This window comes from Pagrus pagrus (genome assembly GCF_965226575.1).
Source record: "Pagrus pagrus genome assembly, chromosome: 18".
NCBI lineage: Eukaryota > Metazoa > Chordata > Actinopteri > Spariformes > Sparidae > Pagrus > Pagrus pagrus.
The window spans coordinates 16,570,030-16,591,915 of NC_140202.1; the positions used below are offsets into that span (position 1 = coordinate 16,570,030).

The 21,886-nt window shown below is 41.8% G+C and overlaps 1 protein-coding gene across 2 annotated transcripts in view; it reads right to left on the reverse strand.

Annotated features, from left to right (window-relative positions):
• The window catches only part of stac (SH3 and cysteine rich domain), a 30,525-nt gene that overhangs the window by 3,062 nt on the left and 5,577 nt on the right, over positions 1–21,886 (reverse strand). For both annotated transcript variants that reach the window (XM_084382090.1, XM_084382089.1), the window contains 8 exons: positions 14,517–14,650; positions 9,833–9,914; positions 9,624–9,730; positions 8,638–8,719; positions 7,600–7,667; positions 3,907–4,004; positions 897–948; positions 48–185 (listed from right to left, as the gene is read on the reverse strand). In XM_084382090.1, the coding sequence (XP_084238216.1) occupies positions 48–185; positions 897–948; positions 3,907–4,004; positions 7,600–7,667; positions 8,638–8,719; positions 9,624–9,730; positions 9,833–9,914; positions 14,517–14,650 (761 nt within the window). The remainder of the gene's footprint in view (positions 1–47; positions 186–896; positions 949–3,906; positions 4,005–7,599; positions 7,668–8,637; positions 8,720–9,623; positions 9,731–9,832; positions 9,915–14,516; positions 14,651–21,886) is intronic.

Below are 21,886 nucleotides of genomic sequence, written 5' to 3' on the forward strand. Positions count from 1 at the left end.
ACGCCATAAAAGCTCTATATCTTATCACTACAAGGTTTATACACTACCTGTCCCTCCTTCAGGGTGATCTGGCCTTGTTCCTTACAGCCGATGAACGTCCTGTTACACTTGAACACTTGATCCTCTGCTCGCACCAGGTGAGCAAAGGCTGCTGGGAAGAAACCGATCCTGTCCTCAATTACCCCCTAAAAAAATAAAAAATAAAAAAAAATCATCTAACATGAAAACAGCTGACACGTGGAGCTGCTGCACAGAACATAAGAGGATTACAAACCCGGTGTTTTCCTAAACGATTAAATCCTTGAAAAAACCAAAGGGGTTCTGTTGGTTACAGTACAGAACACCTGTGTGAAGTCTGATTTTAGATCATACTACTAACCTGTTACATAGATAGAAAAGAAATACACTATATTGGTCTTTAAATATGGCACCTATACATTGAATGCTGGTGTTACATCAGTGCTAATGTTTGTCTCTTGACTTGTTAAAGTGTCCATTGTCTAAAGACCAAACCGGCCAGATGTCTCTGTTTATCTACAGCCTGTGGAGAACAACAACAGTGTTAGAATGCGTGATGAGTTTCTCCATGGTCTGGTGGCAGCCGGCTGCCTCTGTACAGTCACGCTTTGGCCCTTTTGTCTCCCTAATTTATCTGTCATGCATTTGTGTCCAGAGGCTGCCTGTTGCCTCGCTCCTATAATTTACAGCTCGACTTCCTGTGATTTATCAATCCATTTTCTTACATCGGCATCTTACGGGCTTTGTGGAAAACACACATTATTAGTAAAGTGGACAATAACAAAATCACCTTTGAATTCGGCACCTTTGAAGGTTAATTATTCTTATAAAAGAAAAAGCTTTGGATGAGTCATGTAATATCTTGGTCCCGTACCTACCTTCCACCAGTCATCGTTGGAGTCGTCAGCCAATAAGATTCTCTCTCCCGCTCTGCAACACAGAGCGAAACAAAGGAGAAATTACTCAAAAGGTTTTTTCCTTCTTATCTGCATGCTGGTATAAGTCTAATAGTGTAGAAAAAAAAGTAGCTGTGGGCTCCTCTTGACCCTCTGTGGTGATTTGTTTGAACACATTATGCACCATGTACATTTCCATACATGCCCCTCTATAAAACAGGTAATATAGCCCCACCTCAGCCCTGTACTTTATGGGTACATGTTAATGAACAACTGACAACAACTAAAATAAATCAAACTAGTACACAAGCAATCTGAGGCAGGAAACTGGAAAATAGTGATATTGGGCATTGAAATTGAGGAATTTACTGCTTATAAACCAGAAATGATCCAAGAATTGGCTAGCTAGTGTGCTATTTCCTATGTAATGCAATTACAAATCAAAAGCCTTTAGTTATGTCAACTTATTGGCATGATAGCATCTGAAGGTATGAAGTGGAAGACAGCCATCGAGTCTTTCGCCATCGAAAGTAGATTAATTTAAAGCAGGTTGGAAAAGCGATGCACGCAGCCTGTCAAGCTTTAGATATCTCCACATGTTGAAGATCACCTCTCTACTTGATCTCATCTTCTATACGTATGATGTACAATAAAGCCCAGGAGAAGTTGTTTGCAGTCTTTTCTCTGCTTTGAATGAGATCGGATGCACCTTAATCCTGTTTGCTGTAAGTAATTCTTCTTCATCCAGGAAACGCATGAATCACTTCACCCAATCGCTGCATGTGCCATGATTGCTAGCATCTGTTCGAGGCCGTTGGCTACATTTCACCAATAAAAAACAAAAGGAGCAGCGCAGTCGAGCCAAATGTTGGTTTACGTAATTTCCCTTTTTCTTCGTCTTGTGGTTCAGTTACGACACTGGCTGTCCTCTGCTTAGTAATTCTCACCATGACTCAGAAAACGCTGTTTGTTGTGGGTGAGAAACTGCTCAGCACCCGATGTTGTAAAATCTTCCAAGGTGACGAAAACAAAGTAGATTCATGTTGTTCAACATTCACATTGTCCGTTAAACAACAAAAAAAAAGAACAGTGGGTATTTATGAATGCAAAACTCATCATTACAATCACCACATCGCAGTCGCAGGTAATCATGTAATCAGAGCATGTGGCGGCAACTGGAAAATAATCACGGACTGATTTTCCTGCCTAAAATGGAAATTGAAGCTTTTCATTAGAGATTCCATTTTCACGTCATTCGAGCTTCATGTGTTAGTGTTTGATGTATTGATTACTGTCTGCAGCAAAACCCTGAGGAGAAAAAAAACTGATGTAGGCTCTCATAAGAGATGAAATATGAAACAAAGCTCGGTGAACTTTGTGCTCAAGTATTGGCGGTCAGGGAGCTGCAGAGGTGAAGTCAATGAATTTTATATCAAGCCTGGCGATTGAAGTTTTTCTCTACCAAAGGGAGAGGAAGGAGGAAGGAGAAAGAGGGAGGGAACAAGTGCACCTTCGTATCCTTAAATCCTCGCAGGATTTCTGTGAGGACCAGGAGTAAATGGGTACTTAGGCTGAAGGACTGCTCATGATGGATGCACTCTTTCCTGGGGGCCTATTTCATCAAAGTGTGTTGCAGATGATGCCGTATCAATCACGGTTAAGGCATGGGATAAAATCTGAAGCCTGAATTCCAGATCGTATTGAATGTAATAAGACAAGCTAGACAGAGGACAGCTGTGTGTGCTTTGGACACATTGGAGTCGTGTTTCTGGCCACCTGGCACATTAAAGTCCAATATTAACTCGGTTGTAGCTCTGTTTTTGGTCTCTACAAACCCCTGAGGGAAAACGGCGAGTCTTTAGCTACTAAATGCTCCATTATGTTCAACAGCTAGTTGCTAACTGTGTCTGTCAGGTGCTGAACAGGTGGTCTAATGAGGATTTTTACAGCTTTTTCACTTCAAAACAGCTGCCTGTCTGAAAATGACGACATGAGAGTGGCGAGAATGAACCAAAACATTAAAGTTGTGGGCCGAGCAGTGAAAAAATGAGCTGAAATTGACCATTAAGCTAGTTACACTGTACCACCGGCACACCGTCTACCAATAAATGAACTTCTGAAGACTGTGTGTTTCTCTGAGAACAAATCCAAGAGGTGAGACTGACTGATATTAATAGACCATAGCGGCACTCACACAGGTACGATTAATGAGGCCACTCCAGAGAAATAAGTCTTTAAGGACCATTACCTAAAATGAGGAAGCTAATTAGTTCCATTTGTTCATCTATTCCTGTGCACTTTGACGTCTAGCGCTCTCAATACAGTGATTATATAAGATAAAAGAAACACGGAAAACACTAATTAGCAGACAACTGAATTTGCTGGCGTGAAAAAGCTGATGAATATTGACAAGGAGCAGACAGCTCTTCACCAGCGGACTCTGACACATAAATTAAACACCTTGTCCACATGTGTACTTTGTGGGTGTGTGATCGTGTGCCTTGGTCTTGGTGTGTCACAGGACTGTATCCGGTGAGATTGACTGACAGTAGTGTAGTGTGCTTGTATGTCACTGTTCTTTGGTTTGCTTGTTTGTTCTTGCAGACTCACATGCCAGTATGTGTACATACAACATACAGGAAGTTTATTTTCAAATAAACACCCATAGGACATTGATGCAGGATGCCTCAACCATAACAGTGACATTTATAATTGTACAATTCTATTTAATCCAGTTGTCTCCCTAGAAAGACTGCACAGATTATGCACAGGAACTTGATTTAACGGTCCTATGTTTAAGTTTTATTTGTTTTTGTTATATATTTGGAGAAAAAAAAAAGACCCAGATCAAAAAAATCAAAAAAAGTGAAATGTCTTCCGCCAGTCAGCTATACTGTCCCCTGACAGCTGATGTATAAGTAATATCAGCGGGTGTTGTAGCCAGATTTCTTAATTACATGTGACATGTGAGTTCTAGTGCTTGTAAACTAACCTCATCTCCAGGTCGTGGCTGTCTTGGGGAGTGTAGCTGTGCAAGGCCACGTAGGTGTTAAGCTTGAGGACGTCTTTCTGCAGCTGGCTCTGCTCCAACTAGACACCAAACACACATGGACACAATAAACACACACATTTGGTTTTGGAAAATGTGGCTGACAAGTCAAACAAAGCTCACAGACACACAAATACAATGCGACACCGTATTCTCTATTGTTATTTTTCTCGCAGTCCTGTCTGAAAATAGTCTTCTGGCATTCGCATAGGCAGGAGAAGCCCTTGTTTACAGTGCACTGATAGACCGTGGAGATGCTTAAGTTGTTCTGCAATCTGTTCCTTCTAATCCTCCGTCAACATGAGTGGGAGAAGAGGGACCGGGCTTTCGTGAGCGCTCGGGAAGTTAAAACAGGACAGGGCTGTGGGTGGGGAGGAAGTTGTCGGGGACGTGTTAGCACGATTAGCGGGGAGATGCACCACATCCTGGCGCTCTTCACACCTGCTCACAAAACTGGTGGGCGTTTTTTCCTCACCGATACCTTGCGCCTGAATCCTGCCTGCTGCGTCCCTGAAATCCCTCCAAATGATAACTTGTCCTGTTCCTTCGTAATGGAGGGGAATTTTGCCAGAAGCTATGAGAATAGCTTTTTAAGACACACTAATGGTTGTTTTTGCAAGACAGCAGGAGAATTCGGCATCTTCCCGGCGCTGTGGTAATGAAGAGAAGTGTTTCTGGTCTTTTGTGGCTCTCTGAGTGTCACCCATGTGGACTGGCAATGTATCTGATGGATGAGTCGAGTTAACTGCGGCCACGAGGCAAACTGCCTCCGTGGCCTCAGGGTTCAAAGCAACAAAATCAAGCAGTGGCAATCTATTACAGCTAACTAAGGGCTGCTCACGGGCCTCGAGAGGCTCTTTGTGTTGTGGGAGCCTGAAATACTGAATGAGAGGTAGGGCAAGGCCAGGATAACAGCCTCCTTTGTAAGTGAAGGAAAAAAATGGAAAACAGAAAGAGTGCATGCCTTTAAATCTGCAGTAACTGTTTGTTTCGCCCACTTGGGGGTAGCAAAACAACCTGTAAACGCTTTGACATACTCTCACCTTCTTCTCATGGTGAGCACGTTAACTAACAGCTGCCTATTTACATATCTGGAAGGACGCAGAGCGATATTTAATTTGTGTTTCTGGACACCTGCGTTTGTAAGTCCAATATTCACTCTCCCTCTCGCTCTGTTTTGCTCCACCTGCTCCTGAGAAAGATATCTGGTAATTGAGCTGCTAAATGCTCCACTATGCTCACTAACTAGTCACCACACTTAGTCTGTCTGTCTGTCTGTTGGTGATGGGCATTTAGTGTTCATTGTTTGTTCAGAGATTTCTCTCCAAAAACAGCTGCCCGCTGAAACTGACAACAAAGCCAAGACTGTAAAGTTGTGGGCCTAACACCAAAACAATGAGCTAAAAGTCAATAAAACGCCCCATAGAGCCGAGAGAAACAGGTCATCGTTTTTGGGTTTGACACTACGAGCAACACCTTTTACATAAAAACATTTTCATTTGATCCACTGATCCATCCAGCATTCAAAAATATTGATTAGTGCAGCTTTAACAGTTAATTATTCCATTAACAGCAGTTTGGCTGTTGGACACATGTTATACTGGAGACACAGAAGCTCCATCAAATGAACAGACAAACAAAAAGAGCGCCACCTACACCAAAATTAAGCTTCCGAAAACCAGAGGATCCGACCAAAAAGAAATCACAGCTTGAGCCAGACTATTTTACTGTCAATTGATCTCGCGTAGTTTAACACTAAACCTGTAAAGTGTGAACAGATGGGGATCCTGTGTGTGACTGCGTGTGTGTCCCATTTGTGCGTGTGAGCCTCTCATCTCAAATTGGACTCTCGGTCTCTGGTGAAGAGGCAGTTTTCGAGCGTTTTTCTCCTCGCTCATTACCCCGCGGAGCCTCCATCTGTCTGTCCGCCAGCCCGAGCTAATGGACCTGTCGGCTGACAGACAAACAGCCCCGCTGCCAGCTGTGCTCGGTCCAGCCTGATAACAATTCACTTCAGGTCTGTCCCCTGAAATGGAGAGTGCGGCTGCTGTATTGTATTGCAGAGAATAGGTGTGTGTGTGTGCGTGTTTCTTTGTTTTTTGCCTTGTACGGTTATTTGTTCATTTTTGTGTTTGTCCAAGTATCTGTGGTCTTTTTCCACTGTTGACAATGGAGATAAACATGTTAAACTATAAAAGTAAACAGGATAGATGGCAGCCCATCGAAAATATGTACAGAGAACATTGATACTGAAAGCACCTCTCCCACAAATCCCACCATGGGAGCTGAAAAAGACAGAAAGAAAAAGAGCGGTTTTGAAATCTGCCCATGAAATATTCAACATTACTCTGCGGGGGGGGAGGGGGGGGGGGCAAGATATTCACAGAGGTTTAACCTTTTTTCTTTCACGATCATGAATTTTGCACAATCAGCACTGCATCTTCCCTGCAGGGGAAAAAAAATAGCAGCACAGAGCCCAGAGCTGCAGATCCAAACATCGCTGTAAGGTCAGGCCTTCTCTCTATTGGTGCAGGCCAGTGATCGTGTCAGCTCGGGTATGATTTGTTACAGCAGGAAGAGAAGTTTTCCATCAAAGTCCTGGGAAATTCAGCAGTGACGATGGGGGGGGGGGGGGTTAATGGACGCAGGACTGGCTCGGTATCAGTTCTCAGAGTGACCAAGTGGGGTTCAGGCAGTGGTCAGTGAACACAGTCGTTCTCAGAGGCTTTGAGACTGCATGTTGTCTTTGAAACTATTGACTTTAAAACTTTTAAATGTTTGTGTTTGAGATCAATAGGCTCACATTTTTTGTGGGACAAATTGAGTAGTATGACCTTCAATACAACTGCTGGAATAACTGTTAAAAATGAAATTCATTTCCAGAAAATACAACACTTAAATCAGCTACAAGGAACTAAATCTAGTGTGTTTCCACTCTCATCATAAAAACCTTGGCCTGGCTAGCACATGCACTGGTTTTGAGAGCAAGTGAAAGAAAGATGTGACGTCCTATGCTAAGGAGGTTGTGTTTTTACCTGTGTCCCTTTGTTGGTTGGTTTGTTGGTTTGTCAATGGGATAACACAAAAACTATTGAACGGACTTCCAGATCAGGGAATTTTCGTTAATTTCTCTGGGAATAACGCATGGCGCCTTTAGGTGGATGGTATCAAAAGGGGACTGTTCAATGCTGTTTTTCTTTTTAAAAACCTCGTCATAGTGGTGAGATAATAATGTATTTGTGGCTATGTAAGATCAATAACTGTAATGTGAGAATGGTGAACTTTGTTTTCCTTTTTTCCTCAGGCTGTGAACACAAGTAGTTTTAGGTTTATGACTTATCGGATGTGGACAAATCAGAACCCGACCAGGTGACGGGCATTAAGAATAACTGTAATAGTTAGAAATAGCCAGTCTTCTCACTGATGCTCTTGTTTGCTTATGTAGGTCACAGAGAGGCATCAGTATTAAATTGAGACGGTTACATAAGCAGTTTAAAACTCCTCGTAGTACGTAATAATTTGGCAGAAGAAAGAAAGCAAAGAGAATTTGAGTTATTCTTATTTACTTTCTGTTCAATTCAGTCCGATTTGTTGGCATTAATAAAATACAGGTGTTAGAAGAAGTTGGTTTCTTACCGGCAAATCCTCAGGTTTTATCTCTGGCTGGTGGTAATGCTCCGTCCCGTTCTCAATGACTGTGAAAACTGAAAAAAAAAAAACAAGAAAGAAAGAATAAATTACTAAATGAAATCAACAACCATTTAAATAAACAAGCTGCAATGTTGATTAGATTACATGTTGGAAACAAAAATAAAAGTACGATATCTTTGCTATTTTTTTAACCTTAACAGGAAAATGGAGACAAAAGTAGTGTCACAGGAGTGGCACCACGGGAAAGATCATGGGAAAGTTACTGTGACGTCAAAAACATTGCAATCAAGCGGCTTGATTATGACTTATCTTGTCTGCAGTTATAAACATTGGCCTGATGTCTGCCCTTAATCAAAAATGTCACCAAAAACATGATGATTCATAAATATCTATACTGTGCCAAATATTCGAAGACTGCGTTTCATTGACCATAGTTGTCTTTTTTGGAGTAACCCACACGTTATCAAAGAAACTAGAGCAGTTCTGTGGCCGGCATATGGCACAGGCCAAGAACGTACTCTTATCTTCTTTTGTTGGGTCAGGTGCTACTTTCTGATGGGAGCAGTCCAGCAGCCAAGCTTCAAATAGCTTTTTCAAATGCCAAGGTCTACCTTTGAATCTTCGTAGTTCAGCCTTCACCAGTCAGAGTGAATGCTCCAGATTGTAAAGGGTCAGTGCCTTGCCCCGTCACTACATAGACTGTTGTGTAGCTCAAATAAAACCTACCCACCATTAAATCAAGAGCTGCACACAAAGCAGATCAAAAAAGGGGTCCAAACGTTTCTATAGGCTTTTTTCTACAAGTGATTCTATAGCAGGTTCACAGCAACACAGCAAAAAGGGCGATTGCACTTCAGTGGAAAACAGTAAAAAACCTAATTTGCTGGTTCATAGGAAGAGAATTTGATGTTGCAACCTTCTCAGACTCCCTTGTGGGAAGAGAAGTAACAGTGTGTGTTTTTTCCCTGTGTCACTACATGGCTTTGATCCAGACGCACACAGTGTACGGCAACGGACACTCACCATCATCGCTGTGTTTTCTCGACAGCTCCTGCCTGCTGCTGTGAGCCACCACTTCCTCTGGAACTTTATCCAAGTCGCTGGTCTGCAGCGAGTAGATAGAACAGACAGAAATGATGATATAGATAGACAGAGATAGACACAGCAGTATGGAGATAGATAAAGACAAAGATGTAAATGATTATCAAGCCCTACGCTCCTTTATCAGACCAAAAGGGGACGGATTCTTTAGATTTCTGGGCACAAAACTAGTTAAATTCATCTGCTTTCACAGCCTAACCGGCTACTCTAGAGAAACCTGTGGTGTAGCAAACACGCTGTTTCTAAGTCTGCATTTGGAAACTATTATCATAACCCCTGTTGAGATCACGTTGTCTCTGTGAGCCTGCAACGACACACACACACACACCCATTCACTAACAGCTGCACAGGACAGGACAGGATGGCCTGAACCCAACAGCTTTCAGATGTCATCATAGGGAGGCACGCATCCAGACTGCACGTACAGCTTAGCTTACATTAGAAGTGATAAGCAATGAAAGACAGATTTCCTTGCGCATTAAATACACAGACGTGGAAAGGAGGCCAGGGAGTGTAGCTCTACAATCAGTCGAGTCCATCTTCAGAGTTGTAACATGAGTGTTTGCACCGACATTTTCCCTCATCACCGCCTGGGAAAGACTGCCTTTATTGGTAGTGTTTACAGCCCCGCAGTGGCAGTATCTATCTAGACCATCAGCTACACTATGTCTGTTGCAGTGGGACAAAATAAGAAGCATTATACTGAACTGTGATCATCTACAAGTCGTCACGTGTCTGCATGTACATCATGGTGTAACACAGAGACGTTAAAGCAGGAGATATAAAACTGAAAACCACTTTCTTTGTGTACAACTTATCTGTGTTTGGGTTTAAACAAAGACGGCGACAGTATTTAGCGTTAACAGGATAAAAACAAAACACAACCCGGCATGATAAGTGTCTCTTACCGAGTTTCTGTGTGGAGACTCAGAGCCGCTGGCCCTCTTGGCCTTCTGTGCCAGCGATGTCCCGAACCTCAAGGCCTCATACACAGGGTCCACCTTATTGCCACAGGCTTTAGAGGAGAAATAAGACATGATAAAGCTGTAAGCTTCCAGGACAGCCATGCAGTGATGTACAGTGTGGTTCTGAAAGACTGGAGTTTTAAGCTTCTCACCTATGGGCATGACTTCTTTAATGCAGCCGTACTGTTCCTGGATCAGTAATGGAGAGCTGTAGTACCGCCGAAAGCCTTTTGGCTGAGGAGAGACAGAGAGAAGCGATAGACATTATAGGCAAAAATCGTCATACAGGACCACAGGCAGCTGCTTGACACTGAAATACTGAACGTATCTCTTTAGCTGATCGTTTCTGATCACAGCTGACCTCACAGAGAAAAAGTTCTCAACACTACATGCATTGTAAAACAAACGGAGTGGTAGAAAGCTTGAGAGAGACGGACGGAGGGTGGGAGCGAGACAAAGATGCTAAAGAGGCTGTTTCTGTTTACAATATGACGTCAGACCCCGTCCACACACAGTACTGCACCACCCCGAGGCTGAGGCGAACCTTAATTCCACCCAGTTTTAATGATTTTCAGCCGATTGTTATGTCTAAATCGTGCGTTACCATCGTAAAGGAATAGCTAGTTTGTTACATAAAGAGTTGAGTCGGTTCAGGTGGTCCACTGCACCTGACAAGGACAAACTGGTGTTGAAGTCACCGTCTTCATTTATCTGCTTGTCGTGTCCACCTCCAATCTCTCGAGGCCCTCAAACATTTATCATTTATACATCCATTACCTACCTAGCTTCCTAGCCAATCAATATTTCCACGTCACTTTTGAATCCTTCTGAAGAGCAGAAGAAACACAGAACATTGAAATTCTCCTCAATCCCCGCAGACATGATGTCATCTGTGGCACACCGACCGGGTAATGATTAATGTATATGTCTTCAGTTTCTCTCTGTTGTTTTTCCTGGAAGAAGTCCTGGATAATCATTCACCCATTTAATGATTACATTAAATAAGATTAATGTTTCTTGATTACAACAACCTTCACTCTTTACTGAACAGGCAGTCAGACCTGAAGCTGAAGGACTGCCTTTTTCTCTGTTAGTTTACATTTCAAGGATTCAAGTGGCAGGTGGTGAAATCTGCATCGCAAATCAGTCTTAATTTCTCATTTGACACTTCTTGTGATGAGACGGCTAAAATAAGCAACCCTTGAGCTCTTCAGGCTCATCTGAATAACTGAGATGTCAGACATTCAGGGGGAAAACTCATTTAGGAAAAGGTAAAAAGAGCACACTTGTTGGGCCCATCTGGTTCATTTGGCTACAAACAAGAGACACCACTCACTGATGCCGGCAGTGAGTTCGTGGACCACTGATGTTGAGACAGATGTTAAAAATTAAAATAAAATCAGGTAAGCCTTTCTGTTTGGGGCGACTTTTGTCAATTTATTTAGCACATTTAATGATCTACCTCCAAAGAATAAGTGTGGAGACAAACAATGCTTTTCATTTTAGCAGTGTTGCCTCACAGCAAGAAAGTCCTGGGTTCGAATCCCGCAGGGACCTTTCTGTGCAGAGTTTGCATGCTCTCCCTGTACTTGTGTGGGTTTTTACTCTGGGTACTCTGGTTTCCCTCCACCATCAAAACATGTACACGAGATCGGGAGTTGGTCCTCTGGGCGCAAAGACCGCCCGCTGCTGTTAAATGCAGAGCACCAGTTTCACCATGCTGAACATTGTATGATATGTGACATAAATAAAGAGACTTCCTCTGTCAATCACTGAATAAACTTTGAAACTCAAGCTCAAGGCTGCTTTCTTACAAACTGTTTGTGTTGTGTGAACTGGGCGCCAAGGAAACCAAAATAGAGAGAAAAACTGGATAGTGGTTGCCCATTGTGATGGCGTCATGCTGACAAACTGCATCCTTTCCTATTGTTGGTGTGAGCGTGATAAGCATTATCCATAAAAAAGACTTGTGAGTGAATCATTTAGTTTTCACCAGCAATGTTCTGAATCAGTTAAACTACTAACTGAATCGTGTCACAGCTGCAGATTTAGTGCCTTGCGTAGTATAAGCACTGTAGCAGGGCTCATCTATCTCTGGTTAGTAACTGAGAGCGTTTCGGGAAGTGACTCACACATAAACTGACACATATTGATTATTAATCATGTTCGATCCAGATTGGCAGGTTTCCCAGAAATTCCAAGAGGTCAACCTTTGTTAGCTGTGACCTGTTACTAGATACGTAACTAAAAATCCATCTATTTTCCTTTACAGAGCCTCCGAAATACATAAAAACAGCATAATTACCAACATTTTGCCAAAGCTTATAATCAAGTAATGTTATGTAACCAAGCAGATGAATCACGAAAGCCTGCGTGTTAAATATTATTAATTTGTTATGAATTAATTGTCACTGTTTCATGGCGCTCTGAAACCTAATAAAAAGACACCAGTCCTGTGGTTTATAAAGATTCAGAGCATGAGGTAACTTGCTCTCTTTGCTGAAGGGTTCTCAAGCCAAGAGAAACAAGCATGGCTGCAACGTGTCCAAGTTTAGAGTAAGTTGAATTTAGAGCTCTACTCCTCTGGGGGAAACTTCCCTTTTTATGCTCGACCTCTCAACCTCATTTTCCACTCCTGAGAGCCGATCATATCTTCGGGCCTCATCCCTCTCGTGGACAGAAGACGTCACAATGGGGAAGGAGAGTGTTATTGAGATGGGCCTCCTTTTTTCTTGCTCATTAACAACTATTTCAAATTTCCTCAGCTAATTCCAGCCAAATTTCTCAAGGGAGGTGTAGTCGAATACTGTGGAGGAACAAGGTAAGGTAGAAAATCACACATAATATGACCTGACAGTGCTACAGTCTCCCTCTGTTCAGTGTGGGATGTGTGTGAATGACTAAAGACTCCCAGTTCAGTCCTGACTGCCAGTTTGCTGGACCGCTATGGAGTTGAAAGCATTTTCTTGGCGCTGGCTTTCCCTGGTGTAACTGCACACTCACTAGTAAAGACACTCAGCCCATCCCAGCTCCACAGCCAAATGGTCTCATTGTAATGCAGGCCCACAGATGGTTAGGGGTGATGATGATTGTAAATCATATCATACACCCCGATCTCAATTATCATCACCAAATAATGAGGTGACGCCCCCAGAAAGTGTGTTACAACAGTCTATGGTATTTAAGTTGGGGGGTTTATTACAGTACAGGGTCATTTACTCAGTCTTATGAGGTATTAACAATGAAAATCTGACTTACTAACTCTACCGACTATGAAATAAATTCCCAGACTCACTCAATGAGGCAGTTTTCGCTCTATTTTTTTATGTGGCACGTTTGAACCTGACCAATCAGCTCCTGCTGCACTTTTTGGTCGTGTTGTGGCTCCCATTTAAAGCTAATTAGCAGCAAAACAGCTTGTATGAAATGACAGAGGGAAGCAAATTTCTCAAATTAAAGGATCTTATGTATTTACTGCCAAACAAAACTCCAACGATGCATCTCACAGACTTCGGATAATTATACAAAATGACAGAAAAATGGAAAAATGTCACATAAACCTTGTAGCTCCAGCTTTTCAAGGACTAAGAAAATCTTATTTTAAGGTTGACCAAGGTTTTCCAGTTAGGTTTTCAAAGGGGTTAACAAGACTACCAGGCTAAAAAATGTCCTGAACTTTCAAAGACCACATATTTTATTCAGAAAAAAAAGATTTTTCCATGTCTTTTTGATCATAAAGCAGACCTAGATGTTACATAAGTTTAAGAAAAGTATCAAAAAGCTCATTCCCATAGCCCGTATTCAGAAACTGTGCCTTTGAAAGTGGCGTCAGGACCTCTGTAACGTTGTGAACTGTACAGTCACCACCCTCATCTATGCCCCCGGCAAAAACACCGGCAGAGCTGATGTGGAAGTATGTTGGGTGGTGCTTCCTCAGGCCTGTAAAAGATGACCTATCAGAGCACACTGGACTTTTCAGGAGGGGGACCTTAAAGAGACAGGCACTAAATCCAATCACTTAGACAGAGGGTGAATAGAGGTGCTGCAGTAATGGACAGCATGAAAATAATAATGTGTTTTTTGGACATTAAAGCATTTAAACATTTTCTTGTAGACGCCCAAAAAGGCTATTAACAGGCTATGGCAATGGTAGCTCCAGTCTCTTGCTCCAGTATGCCGTGTGCCAAACTATTCACTGGTGTCCCTAATCCACATGAACACAACATGACACAAAACTAAAGTTTTCACAATCTTATTGCTCCTGCTAGTGATATACAAGCTGAAACTGAACAAGTAATGATGTGATAATTATTCCAAACACTATTTCACACCCCCTAATTTGACAAGCAACCAAGGCTCAACTAACATATTAAAAAAGAGACATCAGGGCTGAGGCTGTGAAATGCCAAACACATCATAAGACTGTTGCGTGCTGGTGTGACATCTTCAATAGTGGTTATGAAGCAGCCTCGGGGTGATCGTATTGATCCTGATCTAATGGTTCATGCTGGAGGGGTCAGCATTTTGGCATTACTATTATCTAACACTCAGACAGACAGAGTGATGATATAACGATGATGAGGACGATGACGAGGATGGATGGTGGTCACAGATGTACCAGCACACTCACACATAGAGTGTGATTTCTGAATAAGCACATTCTGGTGGGAAACGGTCAGACAGCCAATTCTAATGTGTCTGTTTTCGTTGCTAATGACATCAGTAATTATATTCCTGAGGCTCAGAATCTCCCAAACTGTTGACAGCAAAGAGACAAATGTCCTGTGTATATATCATGTCTCGATGTCTTGATTTATTGTGTGTCATGCATCTCACCAGTTTGCCCATGCAGCGCTGCTGTCCCACTCCGTTCTCACATTTGTGGTGGAGGCTCATCTTGCAGGCTTTGCAGCGGAGGCCGTGCTTTGCCGTGTTCCCCGCCAGGAACACCACATGCTTGGCTGTTGTACCTGATACACACACAGAAAAGAGGCAGCAGGTTCAGATCTATCAAGTCAGGAACTGTGCTCGTGGTGTTCCCAAGTGAGGAGACAAAGAGGCAGAGGTAATGGAAACTATTGGTCAGAACAACATCTCATTCATTTATTCATTGTCTTTGCACTTGTATTCCTAGCCAGAGTTTCTGGAGTCTTTCCCAGCATGCGCGGGGAGAAACCTGTGAAGCGACATGTGGAACATTTTAACAAGGACAAAATTTAGCAAACGCGACACATGATATGCACTTCTGCAAAACCATTTTAACCAAAGCGACTGTGTTTGAGCCAGCGCTATCTCCGCCATGTGAAGAAAAGCCAAACTGGTGCCCGTGTGCAGCTCATCCTCACTTATTAATATGTGACTCACAGTTGCTGGAATAAATTAAGATTAATCTGACTTATTTGTGAACCAAAGTTACGCAACATTGCAACTGCAAACGTTCGGCCTGTATGTGCGCATTTGTGCAAGGAGGTGTGTGAAAGAGTCATGAATATGGACAGAGATAGATGAGGAAACAAAAAAATGAGAAAGATAGTTTTGTTCGGGGTGAAGACAAAGGCGCTGGCAGAGAAAAAAGGACACATGGCAACAACAACAGATTGTATCTATGCGGCTCAGTCTTTAATGAAGATCAGTGAGCTGGGGCTCTGTTACTGTGTGTGTAAATATGTATTTGATAACCAAGACGGTGGTCGCTAGATTTAACGGCTGACCTGCTCAAGCTCAGCTGTTTGTCAAAAGTTTGGGTGCATTAACTTTTAAATATTTAAAAGATCCTGATATTGCTGTCTGGACCTTGAAGCATCACAGACCATATTCCTTCTCAGAGCAGCATAATCCTAAAAACTGGGGTTGGGGCCGGAAGCTATCATAACTCTCTGCTCTCTGCTCTCCTGAAACTGTGTATGCTTGGAGGTAGTTGAATGGCCGGAGCTTAAACATCGAATATTAACTCTTTAAATATTATGCATTAAAGGCTAACTGAGTTCAAGAACAAATACGAAGGATAATACTTATCAACCATTAACCAATTGCATATTATCACCATGAGTTGTTTGACACTCAGTAAACAGTAACTAGGAGGTTTATGGAGGAAAAGCATTCAGTTGTAGTAGCTACAGAATATGGAATTAATAAGCTCTTTTTAACGACTGATAAAAAGCTTAAATGCTACTAAAATGCATGCGAATGAGAAATTAGTTAAAGGTTAATATGTGTACCCTAGTGGAAAGTGCATGATCCTCAAAAATATGAGAGGAGAAACGGGTTCCTGAGAGGATAAATTATTCCTCTGTGTTATACACAGCATGGAAAAAAAAACACCACTTACAGCCAGCGGTGGCCATTTGACATATCATTTGACAGCTATTCCACATTAACAAGAGAGGACAGTATTACGAAGTCCTGGTGCTGTTATTAGTCGTAGTCTGGCAGCTGTGCACTTCTGGCTCTTTATCGATTCATCAATGAGCACGTGCCCTGCTCCGGCTCACTCTCTGCATGTGAAAATATGTCAATGCAAAGGATTCATTGATCAGTGAGCGCTGAGAGCACAGGGAGGAACACCGGATCCAAATTTCATCGCTGAAAGATCGTCAAGTTTGTTCACAGCTGTCAGGTTGTGTAAAGTTTGACTGTGCGTTGTGACAAGCAAATAATGTCTGCACTTCAGTCCAGATTATCCTCAAAAACACAGCGTATTCAGTTTCGATGAGCAGGGTGAAGAGGTGCAATAAGCAGACTGTACTGTAAATGTGAAACCAAGCAGAACACCTGATCCCCGAACAACACAACAACAAACACAGGAAATAATGTGTACTTAAGGTACAAAGCCCCTCGTGTGTAGTTTACTTAGCCAACACGGGGGGAAAAAATCTCTGCTTGCTCTTCACGTGCTGTAATTTGAACTGGTGTCACGGCTATGTGGAGCTGGCTAGCAGTGGTGGCCACTTGAAACTCAATAATAGGTGGAAAACTGGATCTGTATTCCTCATTTAAAGCTCTTGTGTTGCTTGGCTGAGCCTCGCTGACACAGAGCTGGAGTGGACTTAGTTAACCTGAGATGGAAACCGAGGGAAATGTGATCCCGGCCTCATCGGTCAGCAGCAGATCACCCCAACGACAACAGCAGCAGCAGCAGAGACAATGACTTCCAATTTTTAGGTCACTCTAAATCAGGTCGGCTGATGATGCTGTCTAACGAGCACTTGGAGTTTTATTCTCCTTCAGGTCAGCAAACAATGTCTCTATTGCATCTTTAAAGCAGCCTGACCCGAGCTCTCGTCCATCTCTCTGGATGCACAGGAAACCGAGTCTCATCCTCATCTCAAGCTGTTGTTGACTAGAGGGATGATCCTAACAAGTGATTTCCCTACATGGACCTTAAATCTGTAGGATTGAACAAAAACCATTAATCACATTCTTCATTGATCAAAACTGTATTTTAAATGCTGCTGAAATGTGTTGGATTTTGTGCGCTGCCTTATGAACACTGCACATTATCCTCCAAAACATGACAACAACTCCAAATCCCTAACATTTAGAGAAAAAAAAAAAATCAACATAGCACACGATCTGACTATAACAACAGCATTTGCATTGGGTGAAAGCAATCACATAGCAAATACGGTAGAAAATAATCAGACGCAATCATTTAATTAGTAGTAAATAGTAACAGATGCTCGTTTTTTGAAAAGCAACATTCGGACAACATGGCGTTTCTTTGCAGATTATGTTAATATGTACTTTAAATACGTACATTAATCAAATCATAAATAAAAACGTAACTAAATAGTATTCCTGATGCCGAAAAGCAAGGGTAGCAACGTTAAATCGACTAGTTTGAACAGAAGAAGAAACTGGCACTGTCGTCTCCTCCAGTAATGGCTGGGTAATACCGTTAGTGCGTCTAGGTGCTTTTTCCTCCAGGCACAGAGAGTCCAGGGCCTAAAGGCTTCTTCACAGCTGTGGGGAAAGTGAGCGACAATGCTGCTCTCTCTGGCATGCGCTCTTTCTTGGCTACTCCGCCTTTAAAGCCCATTATTCATTTACGCTACACTAAAGGACAAGACTCCTGCCAGATGTCCCATACCTTCTTCATCTTGCCTCTTATTTTTTCCCACACAATCTTTCTCCCTTAGCTTCCCACTCTTCCTCCCCTACAGAATCACTTTTACGCTGCATACTCTCCTTACAATAGCCACACATCGATCCATTAAGCCTCTGTTCTCACTTCACGCCTCCTGGTTTCCTGTGCAAATAACCTTCATCGTGACAATAACTCCTCCACCTCCTCTTCTTCCTAAGCTCCAACAAAACACTGACCTGAACAGCATTATTTAGTTTCTTTGCAGATGTTTCTCCCACGGGCATTAGATTGTTTTTAATGCTGAAAAACCCATTTCCCCATCTGGAAAATTAAAGAAATAAGGCCTAGAATGCTGACGACATTGTTATAGTTGGAGTATATCTGTTTTTATGTATCCATCTGCGATCAGGGGACTTCTAAAATGAACTGTAGAGAGAACAGATGTAACGTGAACTGTTTTTAGAAATTAAATTCACAACGGGAAAAGATGTCTGTTTATCTGAAGATCTCTGCCCTAAACGTGAGAGTTTAGAGGCTTAACTGTCAATCTGTCAAATGGTACCATGTGTCTACGCTTTTCTGGCAGTGAAGATGCAAAATAAAATGTGAACGTGTGCCAAATTTTGGGACAATCTATCCAATAGTTGTCGAGACATTTCAAACAAAACCTTATGGCGGCATTAGAGGAAACTTCTCTGGGGACCATGAATGTCTGGACTGAGATATTTCAGTCTTGACCTAAGTGGCGAGACGACAGACGGACCAACTCTGCCATCGCTTGTCGCCAGCGCGGCTAAAAGCAGCTTCCTGCTGTTTGAGTCTAGTACGTCAGCACCTTCAAAAATATCCTTCTTTCAATTTTTCAGTGACTGACGTGTTTCAGCTGACATTTTGCCCCCGCTGGCACTTTGACATTTACAGTGCATTATTTGATCGAGTGCTGGTGAGAGAGAAATTTTGGATCGTAATGTTAGAATACATAAATGCAGTATCAAGTAGAAATGCAAGGTCGTCACAACACACGGCTGTTGAATCAAACAGCTGGCATTCACTTCTTTCACAGTCTCAGACACTTAAGTGCGTCTCAGTAGTATCATAGAAAAGCCTCAGTTAGCACCACAGCAGTATCTGTATACTGTTCAACCTTGACCCCAAGATTAATTTCTCTCTGGGAGCAACTAAACCTGTTATATGTGTCTCAGGGATTTCACAGCTCAGATCAGTGCATGTTAATCAAGTGAGATTACTGTCTCATTAAACCTCAACTTGTCTTTGTAGTGAATCAAGGAATTTGGAAGCCTTGATTTGAGGTGTTTAAGGGATTTTAAGAGTTACTTACTGTCCAACCCCTCAAAGTTGTTGCAGGATATTAATATAGTAGTAGTAATCAGTATATTAGACTGATTGACAGTGATATTTTGTAATAGTAGCTTACAGTAAATGTGTACTGTCTAATCCTCCCAGCTCTATCCGTTGAATTTGTTACGTAAGTTCACAACGTAAAAGCTGCAAGTATTTTATTTTTTCAGCCCTAAATCATATTACACCCTCTGCCAGCCACAAACAACCCTCCCGTTCACTCATGCAGACGTTTAATTTAATAAGCCATTTGCAGCAAGGACCTGCAATCAATATCTCAGCATTAGCGATTCACAACGAGGGCACGTATAAACAAAACCTGCTCATTGCACGTATCTTTAAGCCTGTGTAATAATGGAGAAAACATGGTTGAAACAAAACAGGAGCCAGAATAACCTTGGAAAAAATAAAGGAAAGTGTTCTGAATACACTTCTTAGTTAAGTTTCAATGTGTTGAAATGTGTTCTCAAGTATCATCATCATCTGCTTCTTTTGTCCAAGCAAACGTATGAAGTGTTGAGTTGTTATTTGATGGCTGTAAACAGAAGTTGTTGTTGTTGTTGTTATTGCGTGTGGTCACCAGTAAGCATTTGACAAAAGCTGAACAGGAAGGAGAACATGTGTTGAGCAAGTTGGGATCTGAATAGCAGTGTTGACGTTGCTCTTTGTGACTGTCGTAGCTCGAAATAATACATGGACGTACAAACAATATGTTTGATAATGTGTTTATTGCCCTATTAAGTATTTAGTGATCTTGTTCACTTTAGCTTCATCTATGAACCTTATGAATAAATCAGTGAGCACTTCGATATAATTCCATTTTTATAATGGACGACACATTTCATTTGTTCAGGCTTTTATATAATAAAGGATCTTTCTTTAGGAAGTATGTGGGTGTGTAACATTCCTAGGATGTTTCTTGAAATATTAAAGATATGATACGGAACATTTAAGAAATTCAATGTTCAGTAGAGACTTATGCTAAATATTTTGTTGCGTTTGTACTAACATTATCCCAAATGTCTGCAACCCATGTTTAAACCCAGAGATCTGCAAAAATTTGTTGGCGATGCATTTTAGTTGGTCCCCCGTCTCTATAACTTCGAGGAGAGTCAGAGAGTGACTAAACGTAATAAAAAATTGAGTCACGTCAGATAGATTTTCAGCTGCAATGGTGGTTATTTAACAATGAGGACAACTCCCACGATCTTGCACAACTTCCCTTTTGTTTAAATTGTTTTGATTGGGAGACTTAAAGCGGCAGAAATTACATTATACTGAATTTACATTAATTTAATTATTTTAAATTACGTAAATTACATTATACTAAAAATGACGCATTGATAATGACATGAGGGTATGGGGTATGATTAGGTGTGAATATTCATTGGCCTATTCGATTGAACTTCATTCACAATTCAAATGCATAACAATTCTCCGTGCATCATGATGCAACTCAGTCTGTCCTCAGATTTCTATATAACTGCACACAGCTACTTTTTCATCATTTAATACAAGCAGTAAGATAAATCTGACTTCCCTTTTTATTTAGAAAGTCCTTCTAACAATCAGACTACAATAGTCTACAATATAAAAACTGCATCTTTCCAATACCAGCATCTGTGTCCATTATTATCCATTCTATGTCCAATTATATGATATATTGTTTTTGTTTAAACGGTATCTTTATGTCACGTCTGGCTGTGTGGAAACTGTTGTTGCAAGTCATGGATTCATATAGGCACAAAAGTATTACAGACATTTTTCACCTCACAGAAGCTTTTCCACCGTCATCAGTACTATAAAAAATAATTACTGCACTTTTGACTCCATGAACCTTCAGCAATTTGTAATGAATGGCCATTAGGATTTAATAATCGCAGTATGCTTGTAGCAGCAGTTTGAGTCCCCTCCACTCCACCACGACAGCTCTCTCTCTCCTGTGTGCTGCTCTTTGACTCTGGGACACTGAGTCAGACTTTGACAGCACAATAACAGCTTATTACACACATACACACACACTACACACACACACACACACACACACACACACACACACACGCAGACACACACAGATAACCTCCCTCCACTCTCTCTCTCTCTGCTGTGGACCACACTGCGTTCTCATTAAAGCAGGACAAATGAAGAAGAGGGCAGCATCTTTTGTCACGAGTGGACCAGAGGGCTCTGCACCTATCACAGGGCCAGGCAGACCTGACATCACACTTCCATTATTAACAGACCACTGGAGGACTGTTCGAGGCTTACGCCACCAGACGCGCCTCGCTGGCCACATAAAAAACAGACCAGCAAAAAACGTGTACAGTATGAATGTGTTTTATGGAAGGATGAGCTTTAGTTTTAATGTCATAGTCATACATTCAAAGCCACCAGGTTTGTTGTTGTCCTCCAACCTAGCGTGACCATGTCCGTGCTAGAAATGAGAAGAAAATGAAATTTCTTAACTGTATTTCATAATCTTCAGGATGGAAACGCCTCTAAACAGCACTTATCATGAGACTCTAATTCTGTTTCTTGTCAGCAGGGTCGAATCAAGTAAACAACTCTATGAATTCAATCTACAGTACGTGTTTGTTTGGTTGCTCAAGAGCACTGTAGACCTGTAATTATGAAGGTTTAACCGACTGACAACCTGCATTAACTGTTTTTGGGTTTGTTTGGTTTTATTGGCATCTTGGTGGCCGCAGAAACCAGCTGTAAACACAAAATAGGCATATCATCATATATTATATTATCATTG